This window comes from Erinaceus europaeus, chromosome 1 (genome assembly GCF_950295315.1).
Source record: "Erinaceus europaeus chromosome 1, mEriEur2.1, whole genome shotgun sequence".
NCBI lineage: Eukaryota > Metazoa > Chordata > Mammalia > Eulipotyphla > Erinaceidae > Erinaceus > Erinaceus europaeus.
The window spans coordinates 108,691,481-108,704,143 of record NC_080162.1 but is presented as its reverse complement, the minus strand read 5'-3'; the positions used below and the strand labels follow the sequence as shown (position 1 = coordinate 108,704,143).

The window sequence follows — 12,663 nt, the reverse complement described above, 5'->3', positions numbered from 1 at the left end:
CTTTGCTGTTCATTGTTTATGTAGCTACTTTTCTGACTAATTTCTAAAATCTATGTTAGCATATATGATCACTAAAGCCTGTTATTTTTTCCCCTTTTTTTACCCTTGTTTTTTTTTTATCGTTGTGGTTATTATTATTGTTGTTGTCATTGTTGGATAAGACAGAGAAATCAAGAGAGGAGGGGGAAGACAGAGGGGAAGAGAAAGACACACCTGCAGACCTCTTTGATCACTTGTGAAGCAACCTCCCTGCAGGGGGGGAACTGGGGGCTTGAACCGGGATCGTTATGCTGGTCCTTGTGCTTCACACCATGTGGGCTTAACCCACTGCACCACCGCCTGAGCCCCAGCCTGTTACTTATTTTTAAGATTCACTTATTAATTGGGGTGGGGTAGGAGAACATCAGAGCATCTCTTAACCTTATTTATTTATGTATTTATCATGTCTTATTTATTTTAATGAGAGAGAGAGACACCAGAGCACTGCTCAGCTCTGGCTTACTATGGTGCTGCTCAGGCATGAAAGTCTTTCGCATAACCATTGTGCTGTCTCCCCAGCCCTCTCTCATTCTTTAGAGTTCATTAATATCTGTTCCCCTGTCCCCTTTTTTCTATAGGGTGTATCCACAGGCTTTTAATTTAACTTTGTTTTCATCTACTTTGAACTTTATATCAAGTTCAGGGTTCAGTTAATAGGCATGTAGACCAAAGAGGGCGTCATATTTAAGTAAGAAAGTTAATAATATAACCCTGTAGAAGAATGTCTAGAATGCTGATATCCATATACATTTCCCATGGTTGGGAGCACTACAAGAAGAGCCATCACATCTCCTTTCCTGTGTTTACAAACACCACACACTACCTATATTTCACTTTCTGCACAGTGAACTTGTAGCCCAGATGTCACTGACAAGTATTGTCTTGACCCTACCTACATTAGTGTACTAATAGCAGTAGTTTCCCAGCAGCTCTATTTTTAATTTTTATTTTTTATATTTTATTTATTCTCTTTTGTTGCCCTTGTTGTTTTATTATTGTAGTTGTTGTTGTTGCTGTTGTTGAATAGGACAGAGAAATGGAGAGAGGAGGGGAAGACAGAGAGGGGAGAGAAAGATAGACACCTTCAGATCTGTTTCACCACCTGTGAAGCGACTCCCCTGCAGGTGAGGAGCCGGGGGCTTGAACCAGGATCCTTATGCCTGTCCTAGCGCTTTGCGCCACATGCGCTTAACCCGCTGTGCTACCACCCAACTTCCCAGTAGCTTAATTTTATCCAAGAGTATTATTTTGAAAATTGACTGTTACTGTCTTACATGACTAGAAGTACACATACTTTCTTTAAGTAGACATTTATTTGGTCAATATTAATAGCATGATAATTCAGTCTCACCAAATATTTAACCGTTCATTGGATCAGGCAGCAGAATAAGTCCTTGCGAGATTCTTACAAAGAAATGGGTGACCAGCACTACAGCTTCCTTTGTCTCTGTTATCAGGGGATGTTTTCATAATCCAAAATAAGTTTTGAGTTTTTTTTTTTTTTGCCAAATGCAGAAACTTGAGAGAAAATGGTGAAGCAAATGACGTTGGCCTTTTTAAAAATTATGAAACTCGAACTGCATATTTCAGTCTTGTGGAATCTTTAGTATTATTCTGACTGTCAATGAGAACCAGAGGACTGTGCTGATGATTCCTGATAATTTCAGCAACACTGCCAAAGTACTGGAACAAGAAAACACAGGTGGATCATGCATTGGCTGGCACACATGTCAACATGTTGTTCCACTCCTTCCATCTTCTCCTACCTTCCCCAAATTTGTCAAACTTACTAGGTCTCATTTGACAGTCTTCCAGAAAATGTAGTTTAAAAAAAAGGCTGGAGACTTTTAGGTGATTGCTTTCAGTCTTTTCTGTATTCAGTTACAATTCAGAATACAGTTGACAGCCTCAACATAACTAGAGAAATTACCTCATGAGCTATAAAGTAAAAAAAATTAATTTATTATTGAATGGAGACAGAATTTGAGGGAGGAGATAGAAAGGGAGAGGGAGAGAGAGAGAGACCTGCAGCCCTGCTTCACCACTCGTGACGCTTTCCCCGTGCAGGTAGGGACGAGGGGCTTGAACCTGGGTCCTTGCGCACTGTCATGTGTGCACTTAACCAGGTGTGCCACTGTGTGGCCCCTGAAGTAAACTTAAAATATAAGTCAATGACTTATAATGTCAAGCACAAACTATAATATGCTGAATTTCTGCACCAAACACAGGTTATCTGTTATATCGCACAACTCTTAGATAAAAAAAAAAAAAAAAGCTGATGTAATAAGTTCATTCTACAATTTGGTGCGAGGAGAAAGTCATTTCCTTGAGACATTCATGTTTGCTTTCTTTAAAAAAAAACAACTATGAAAAACCTTACAAACCTTCATATTTCCATTATACTTTAGTTCCTAGTAAGTTAGAGTGAAGTGGTAACCTAACAAATAATGCAATTTCATACTAGGCTCTTTCCATACATACTTGTTGTTCCATGTAGTTCCCATTGTCTATGGGTTTTAATTTTGGATTGTCACACTCTGATATTTAATTTACATGTAGTTAGGCCATGAGAAGTCCTAGTTTCCACTATTATTTATTTTTTCAATATTTTATTAGTGATTTAATATTAATTTACAAAATTATAATAGGCTATAATTCCACCAGATTTCTGTGTCGCCATGCCCTCCCTTGGAAATTGCCGTAGTTCCCCCAAAGTCACAGATATGGGCTGACTTTATATCTGGGGTTATTTTTGCCGTTTTCCTTTTTTTAAAAATTATTTATTTGATAGAGACAGCCAGAAATCAAGAGGGGAGGGAGAAATAGGAAGAGAGGCACCTACAGCATGGCTTTACCACTCGTGAAGTTTTCCCTCTGCAGGTGGAGACTGGCGGCTCAAACCCAGGTCCTTGAGTACCGTAACATGCACTCAACCAGGTGTGCCATCACCCGGCCCCCTCTTTTTAATTTTTTTTTTTGCCTCCAGGGTTATTGCTGGGGCTTGGTGCCTGCACTGCAAATCCATTGCTTCTGCAGGCTATTTTCCCCCTTTTGTTGCCTTTGTTGTTTATCGTTGTTATTGGTGTCATTGTTAGATAGGATAGAGAGAAATCAAGAGAGGAGGGGAAAACAGAGGGGGAGAGAAAGATAGACACCTGCAGACCTGCTTCACCGCTTGTGAAGCGACTCCCCCTACAGGTGGGCAGCTCGAGGCTAGAACCGGGATCCTTATGCTGGTCCTTGCACTTCACGCCATGTGTGATTAACCTGCTGTGCTACCACCCAGCCCCCTAAAATTTTTTAACTTTATTTAATTTGATAGGACAGAGAGAAATTGAGAGGTTGGGTGGAGAGAGGAGGAAAGAGACACAGAGACACCTGCAACCCTGCTTCACCACTTGTGAACCTTTCCCTCTGCAGGTGGGGACCGGAGGCTTGAACCCTGAGTCCTTGCACAGTATAGTGTGTGTGATTAACTAGGTGTGCCACCACCCACCCACCCACCTTTTTTTTTTTTTACAGTCCTGCCTTCACTTCCTTTTTAAGTCACACCTGCAAACTATTACTACTTTTGAATTTCCTTTCTTTTTTCCTCTTTTCTCTCAGGTAAGAAAAACAGTGCCTGGCTTCCTCTGGTGTTTTCTAGATTTGCTACCCTTTCAGTGATAGTATAAAAACAAGATTCCTGGTGGCAAACACTTCGGGTCATGGTGGAATAAGGGTACAGAACCTTCTGGTTATCTTCCCCTAACATTTACCTATCTCTGAGTATGGACCAAATTTCTTTTTGGGTGCAAAAGGTGGATGTTTTGGCTTCTGTTACTGCTTTTCTACTGGACATGGACATTGGCAGTTGGATCCATACCCCCAAGTCTGTTTCTCTTTCCCTAGGTGGGTAGGGCTCTAGAGAGGTGAGGTTCTGAGAAGCTTTGTTGAGGTCGTCTGCTCAGGGAGGTCAGGATGGAGTTATAATAGCATCTGGAACTTCTTAGCACTGTTTTCAGCAGGGCAAGAAATCCGTTATCCTTTAGGAGCTGAATATTTGTAGAATACTTTCAGAACCTCTAAACTGAACAGCTCCCTCTACTACCCTTAAGCCTCTTGTAGAAGTATTGGACTCCAGGACAGTTTGAGAATGAAGCTCTCCATCCAAATTCCACTCAGACTTGGGGGTCACCTCTACCTCTCCTACAGCTGATTACTACTGAAGAGCATTTGTTTTTTTTTAAAGTATTCTTTTTTTTTTAATTTAATTTAATTTATTTATACCCTTTTGTTGCCCTTGTTGTTTTTTTTTTATTGTTGTAGTTATTATTGTTGTTGTTGTTGGATAGGACAGAGAGAAATGGAGAGAGGAGGGGAAGACAGAGAGGAGGAGAGAAAGACAGACACCTGCAGACCTGCTTCACCGCCTGTGAAGCGACTCCCCTGCAGGTGGGGAGCCGGGGTTGGAACCGGGATCCCTATGGCGGTCCTTGTGCTTTGCGCCACCTGCACTTAACCCGCTGCGCTACAGCCTGACTCCCTGTTTTTAAAAGTTTGTAAGATAAATCTTTTTTTTCTCTCATCACTTTTCAGTAACAGTGAAGGATTCTGTACATAAGAAATACCAGACAGTAAAGGTCTAACTACAGTTAGTGATAATTCAATCTATATATATATTTTAATAGTTATTCCATTTTGTTGCCCTTGTTTTTTTATTGTTGTAGTTATTATTGTTGTTGTTGATGTCATCGTTGTTGGATAGGACAGAGAGAAATGGAGGGAGGAGGGGAAGACAGAGAGGGGGAAAGAAAGACACCTGCAGACCTGCTTCACCGCCTGTGAAGCGACTCCCCTGCAGGTGGGGAGCTGAGGGCTCGAACAGGGATCCTTACGCTGATCCTTGCGCTTTGTGCCACCTGTGCTTAATCCACTGCACTCCCGCCCAACTCCCTCAATCTATATTCTTAAACTCGCGATTGGTCTTGACTAGTGTTTGTGTTTTCAGGCTCAAGAGTCCTACATTTACAAAATGCAACTATTTGAGATGTCAGGTGATAAGTAACCTAGTATAGTGCATACTTTACCATGTGGAGGGCCCTGGGTTTGAGAGACAACACCATATGGGAGTACCGTAAACTGCACAAGAGATGCTCTGTGAATGGTGGAGCAGTGCTTTGCCGTCTCTCCTCTCTCTCCCCCATTCTTAATAATGAATGAAAAAGTTAGCCCAGGGAAGCCACTCAATGATGATATCTATTATGCATGCATGAAGTCCTAGTGCAGCACAGAAAAAACAAAAATGGGCTGGGTGGTGGTGTACCTGCTTGAGCACACGTCACAACATGCAAGAACCCCGGTTCGAGCCCCTGGTCCCCACCTTCAGGGGAAAGCTTTGCAAGTGGTGAAGCAGGACTGCAGGTGTCTCTCAGTCTCTCTCCCTCTCTGTCTCCCCCTTCCCTCTTGATTTTCCAGCTGCCTCTATTCAATAAATAGTTAATAAAATAATTTTTTAAAACCCCACATATCTGAGATTAAAAATTAAAAATTAGATTAAAAGTAAAAGAAGGGCTGGTGAAATAGCTCACCATGGACAGTGTGCTGCCCTGTCATGCTCTAGACCCAGGTTCCAGCCTGGCCTGCAGTGTCTTAGATGCAGCTTGGGTGCTATGATGTTTTCATCTCTCTCTGCCCCTCTCTCTATATGGGTAAAGTCAGCCTGAAGTAAAGCCCCAATGATGATAACAAAACAAATCCAACTAAAATAAAACTCAAAATGTAAAACTCCATGAGGAAAATACAGAGGGGAAGCGTAATGAATTTGCATCAGGACATTGTTTGCTATAATACCAAAAACACAGACAAAAAGATAAAAGGAGGGTGGCGGTGGCATACCCGGTAAGCACACACAGTACAAAGCACAAGGACCTGGGTTCAAGCCCCAGCTCCCTACCTGCTTCATAAGTAGTGAAGCAGGCCTGCAGGTGTCTATTTTTTCTTCTTCCTTCTCTCTATCCCCCTCCCCTCTCATTTTCTTTCAGTCCTATCAAATGAAAAGGAAAATAAAAGGGGAGGGGCTGCCAGAAGCAGTGGATTCACAGTGTTGGCACTGAGCCCCAATAACTGGAGGCAAGAAAGAGAGAGAGATTATACCAGATTTTTAAAGATTCTGCTTATCAAAGGACATAACGAGATGAATGAAAAGGCAGCTTAGGGAGTGGTAGAAAATATTTGCAAATTGTGGTCTGGGAGATGGCACAGTGGATAAAGCATTGGACTCTCAAAGCATGAGGTCCTGAGTTCAGTCCCCAACAGTACTTGTACCGGAGTGATGTCTGGTTCTTTTTCTCTCTCCTCCTATCTTTCTAATAAGTAAAATCTTAAAAAAAAAAAAAAAAAAAAAAAGAGGAAAAGAAAAAAGAAAATATTTGCAAATCATAAGTATGATGAAGTGCCTTTAATTTTTCAGTTTCTGACAAGCCAGGCCTAATGCATGAGAGATCTCACCATTCTTGGGCCTGCCTGCTTGTCTTCCTTTCTGTCTTTCTCTTTCTTACCAGAACACTGCTCAGCTTTGGCTTAATGGTGGTGCTGGGGATTGAACCTGGGACCTTTGGTGCCTCAAAAATGAAAGTCTTTTTGCCTAACCATTATGCTATATCCCCAGCCCTAGGACATTTTCTTTCTTTCTTTCTTTCTTTCTTTCTTTCTTTCTTTCTTTCTTTCTTTCTTTCTTTCTTTTTTTTTTACTTAGAGAACGGGGTAGAGTAACGGGGAGAGACCACAGCACTAGAGCTTCCCCCAGTGTCCTGGCATTCGCTGTTGGTGCTGGGATTGAAGCCTGAGCTGCACTCTGGGTAAGACAGCTTATATACATCACCAGCTATTCCACCTGCTCAGATGAGGAGTTCTTGTTCAGAGTGCATATAGAATTCCTATCTTGGAACATCAAAAGATCAAATAAGTGGTCTGGGAGGTGGTGCAGTGGATAAAGCATAGACTCTTAAGCATGAAGTCCCGAGTTCAATCCCCAGCAGCACATGTACCAGAATGATGTCTGGTTCTTTCTCTTATCTTTCTCATAAATAAATAAATAAATAAATTCTAAAAAAAAAAGAAAAATCAAATAGCCCAAATTAAAATGGGTAAAGGGCTTGAGTAGAGTGGTCTGAAAGGTAGCACAGTGGATAAAGTGTCAGGCTCTCAAGTATGATGTCCTAAGTTTGATTCCCAGCAACACATGGACCAGTGTGATGTCTGGTTCTCTTTCTTTCTGTCCTATCCCTCTCATTAATAAATAAAATCTATATATTTCTCCAATGATGGCCAACAAGCATATAAAAAGACCCTGTCAATATCACTAATCCTAAGAGAAATGAAAGTCAAAATCACAATGAGATGACCTTGCATTCATTAAGATGGCAGATAGTTAGAAAAAGAAAAGAAATGTCAGTGGCAATGTAGAAAATTTGGAATTTTTGTTCACTGTTGTTGGGATTGGAAAATAATAGAGCCACTGTGTAAAAGAGCATGGAAGTCCCTCAAAACACGTATGCTTAGAACATGTATGTACATTTTGGACCAAGACACTTCACCTCTTTAGCATTCACTGCAGTATGATACTGCTGTACTGCTGTGCTCAACACATAGTAATAAAAGTTAGATTAAAAGAGAAATCACTTACCTCTTCACCATTTTTCTTTCTGCCCAAAGCATATTGTTTAGTTGCTTCAATAAATCGTACAGGAATATTATATACTCGCTTATTAAAGAATACAACTAGTGTATATGGCTGTTTGGAGTCATGGCCAGAGCTTTTTCGAATAAGAAATGATCCATCCTATTTAATACAAGAAAATTATGATTAGTATTAAGTATCCATAGGTTAGTGACCAGTATATTATAAATTTCTCTATCAGGGCAGAGGGTAGATGGCATAATGGTTATGCAAACAGACTCTCATGCCTGGGGCTTTGAAGTCCCAGGTTCAATCCCCTGCACCACCATAGGCTAGAGCTGAACAGTGCTCTAGTTAAATATATATATATCAGGCTAAAGAAATCATACCAGTGGTAGCACAATAGACTTTATGCCTGAGGAACTGAAAGTGCTATGTTTAATCTCTGGCATCACCATAAACCAGAGCTAAGCAAATAATAATAATAATAATAATAATAAAATAATGACTTCTATTATAGTCAAGAGAAAACTATTTAACTACGTAACTTTTTTTTTTTTTGCCTCCAGGGTTATTGCTGGGTCTTGGTGCCTGCACTACAAATCCACTGCTCCTGGCCATTTTTCCCCATTTTTGTTGCTCTTGTTGTCGTTATTGTTGCCATTGATGTTGTTGGATAGGACAGAGAAGTCGAGAGAGGAGGGGAAACAGAGGGGGGAGAGAAAGATAGACACCTGCAGACCTACTTCATCGCCCATAAGGGGACCCCACTGCAGCTAGAGAGTCGGGGGCTCAAACCAGGATCCTTGCACCAACCAGTCCTTGTGCTTGTGCCATGTGCGCTTAACTTGCTGTGCTACCGCTCGACTCCCAACTACGTATCTTTTATTATTGATTAGAGCTTTTTCTAATTGTTATTATTTTGTTTTTATGAGGAAGAGGTACAGAAGGAAAGAGAGGGGGAGGGAGAGAGAAAAAAAAAAGACTAGAGTACTGCTCAGTCTGGCTTGTGGTGGTGCTGAGGATTGAACCTGGGACCTTAGAATCCCAAGCACAAGAGTTTTTTTGCATAACTATTATGCTTTCTTCCCAGTCCTGTCATTGCTTTCCAAGAAAATATTTGAGCAAAATATATACTTACAGAAAATGTTGAGCAAAGTCAATACTAGTGTTTTGATGCACTAGGTTGGATATTCTATTTTTAGAGTTTAGAACTGTGGAAGGAGGTGCAAATCCACAGGACACTCGAATTGGAAACCATGTCTGCAGGTTTCCCACAAAAAATCTGATAAGTTTGTTGGAAAAATAGCATAAAAAGGAAAGCAGAAGTTGGGGATCTCAATAATTTATTCAGCTGATGAATAGTTTTCTTCCCCCAAACTTCTATTGAAACATAAAAAATTTATTTTTTATTTATCATTTTATTATTTTATTTATTGGATAGAGACAGATAACCAGAGGGAAGGAGAGATAGAGAGGGAGAGAGGAAGAGAGAGAGACACCTGCTGCCCTTCTTCACTACTCATAAAGCTTTCCCCTTGAAGGTAGGGACGGGGGGATTTAAATCTGGATCCTTTCACATTGTAGCATGCACTCAGCCAGGTGTGCCATTGCCTGGTCCCTAAAAATTTAGTTAGATATTTTATTTAAAAAAATTCAGAATCATAAACTCAAAAGGTACAAACAAATCTGGAAAAAAGCAGGAAGAAGAAATGCAACCATATTTGACCAAATTCAGGAATGAAAATGCAGAGGACAAACTAAAAAGTAAGGAAGAAGGATGGGGAGATAGCATAGTGGTTATGCAAAAAGCCTTACATGCCTGAGGCACCAAAGGTACCAGGTTTAATACCAGCACCACCATAAACCAGAGCTGAGAATTCAAAGAAACAAACAAATCCAAGTATCAAGTTTGTCTACCTGGAGATAGGTAAAAATGAGGAAGTAATTATAAGGTGCCCAATGGATAATAGCCACAAAGATTTTAAAAATGACTGAATGAGGATATGAAATCACCAAGAAAAATGGGGGGAAGGGGAGCAAAACTTAAAGTACATTAGTTACAAGAGAAAGTGGCTGGAATGAAAAAGAGAGAGAGAGAGAAAGAGATGACATGATGAAAGATAGTTTGACTAGTAGTTTGACTCCTTGAAGAAAAACAAAACAGTGGAATTGTAGAATTAATCATTAGGACTATAATATAGGGAAAGCTCTTGGGCCTGGGTGGCGGCATACCAGGTTGAACACACTTGTTACCACACGCAATAACCCAGAGGATACTGTGCATACAACCTTCCTGAAAATCGACTACGTGGTGAGCTGGGTCAAATGCAAAGTGAAAACCAAGGAAGCTATAGAGGAGGCTGATAGAAAAGGAAAAGTGAGACTTCCATCTTAGATTGTCCAAACTTAGAGTTCCCGTATGTGTGACTGAGCATGGACTCTCTACAAAATCACTAATTTCTGATATTTTTTTTCTTTATCGAGGGATTAATGGTTTACAGTCAACAGTAAAATATAATAGTTTGTACATGTGTAACATTTCCTAGTTTTCCACATAACAATTCAGCCCCCAACTAGGTCCTCCTCTGCCATCATGTTCCAGGACGACCTTCCCCCCACACCCCCACCTCAGAGTCCTTTATTTTGGTGCAATAAATACACCAATTTTTCTGACATCGTAACCCAAATCTTTTTTTTTCTTCTAGGCCTTCACTGGGGTGGAGTATTTTTTCTTTTTTTCAGATAGATTGTGAAATAGAGGGAGACAGAGGCAGAGAGCGTGATCACAGCACTGCTCCACTGCTTGTGAAGTTTCCTTTGAATGATACTTTTGAGATGTATCGATGGTCAGGGTCTCGAACCCAGGTCCCTGTGTATGGAAAGCTTCCTCTCTACCGGCCACTGTCAACCCAAATCTTTTGTCCTATGCATTGATTCATAATGACCTACTACTTCTCACTCCTGAATCGATTTCATGTAGCACCAAGCTTTACAGAGATCTTGTCCTAGAACCTCCTTTCCCTCCACTGTTTGGAGAGCAGTGAAGCCTAAGAACACCTGTAGAATGAAAATGACAGGTAGAAGATGGGGCGGTCTAGGAGATGGTGCAGTGAACTCTCAAGCATGAGGTATTGAGTTTAATCCCCGGCAGTACATGTACCAGAGTGACGTTTCATTCTTTCTCTCATCTCCTATCTTTCTCACTAGTAAATAAATAAAATCTTTTTTTTAAAAAAAAAGGAGGGTAGGAAAATAAAGAGGATGCTTGAGTGGGGAGAATGGCTGTCACTCTTGAGTAAGTTAAACAAAACATCTCTGCATTATTACTAGAGGAAGAAAAATATGTCAATTATTAGCTGAGGACAGAATATGAAGATTAAACAGGCTGGGAGTATAGATCAACCTGCCAATGCCCACATCCAGGGGAGAAGCAATTACAGAAATCAGACCTCCCACCTTCTGTACCCCATAAATATCCTGGGTCCATACTCCCTGAGAGATAAGAGAATAGGAAAGCTTCCAATGGAAGGGATGGCATACAGAACTTTGGTTGTGGGACTTGTGTGGAATTGTATCCCCCCCAATCCTACAGTCTTGTCAATCATTATTAAATAAGAATAAAAAAGATCAAACCTTATTTGATCTGTACAATGCCTCTTCAGCAGACTTCCGATCGCATGCACCGGCGTACCATGGCTTACAGTGAATATCAGCTTCCTGTGAAATGGAGGTCATTGTCAGACATGAAGTGGACCTTCGTTGACATTCTACCTTCTGAGCACTAGAAATGAAATCCCATTCCACACTTAGTTCGGACTAACTACACTTAGGCCAGTAACTGAAAAAATGAGTTTTATGCTGAAAGGATTATATCACTAACTTTCACCTCCTTTTGATCTTTGCTGCTAAACAGCATTTGGAATTAAATCCAGCTAGATTCAACATTTATTACTCTTCTAAGTAAGTGATAATCTCTCTTCCCATTATAATTTTGCTGTTATTGCTTTGTGAAGTGAGTTATAATTTTCAAACCTTTTTTTCTTTTAATATCTTATTTCATCCTTTTAAATATTTTGAAGGCCAGAGAGATTCAAGATATTTTACATTTGAGAAAATTTAGAGGCCAGCTAGTGGTGCACCTGTTTAAGTACTCATAGTGCACAAGGACCCAGGTTCAATCCCCCTGGCCCCCACCTGTCGGAGGAAGGCTTCACAAGTGGCGGAGCAGGGCTACAGGTGTCTCTGTCTCTCTCCCTCTCTACCTTCTCCTCCTCTCTCAATTTCTCTCTGTCTCTATCCCATAATAATAAGAGAAATTTCAGAGATGTGCCCAGGTCCTTTCTATGTCTTAAATTGTGCTGCCCTGTATATTTTAATATCATGTGTTTCCACACATGTATTCTGAGAAAATTCTAAGTTAAAATATCAGTGGAATTGGGGTAAGAGGAAGAATATATTTTTGCTTGTTTTGGAGAAATACAGAGCGCTATTAATCGCATCTACAGTATAAATTGGAATAAAAAGAGCAAGGCCTGGGGGTCAAGCGGTAGCGCAGCAGATCAAGTGCACATGGCGCAAAGCGCAAGGACCAGTTCAAGGATCCCCGTTCAAGCCTCACAGGCAGTGAAGCAGGTCTGCAGGTGTCTATCTTTCTCTTCCCCTCTTTGTCTTTCCCTCCTCTCTCGATTTCTCTCTGTCCTATCCAACAACAATGACGTCAATAACAACAATAATAATACCACAACAATGATAAAACAATGGCAACAAAAGGGGAAAAAATAGCCTCAAGGAGCAGTGGATTCGTGCCCCAGCAATAACCCTGGAGCCAAATATATATATATAAATAAATAAATAAAAAAGCAAGGCCTTACTCATTGAAAAAAAAAAAGTTTCTGAACAAATGACAGCTTTTAAGTCAACTTGAAGTACAGTTTTTTTTTCTTTCTCAAACTTTATGCCAA

The 12,663-nt window shown here is 40.5% G+C and overlaps 1 protein-coding gene across 1 annotated transcript in view; it reads right to left on the bottom strand.

Moving 5' to 3' along the window:
- Positions 1-1,333: 1,333 nt before the first annotated feature.
- The window catches only part of BLNK (B cell linker), a 104,669-nt gene continuing 93,339 nt past the window's right edge, over positions 1,334-12,663 (bottom strand). Inside the window, exons 15-17 of the mRNA XM_016193575.2 lie at positions 11,336-11,419; positions 7,706-7,861; positions 1,334-1,722 (exon numbers count right to left, since the gene is read on the bottom strand). Coding sequence (XP_016049061.1) covers positions 1,603-1,722; positions 7,706-7,861; positions 11,336-11,419 — 360 coding nt within the window. The 3' untranslated portion in view covers positions 1,334-1,602. The remainder of the gene's footprint in view (positions 1,723-7,705; positions 7,862-11,335; positions 11,420-12,663) is intronic.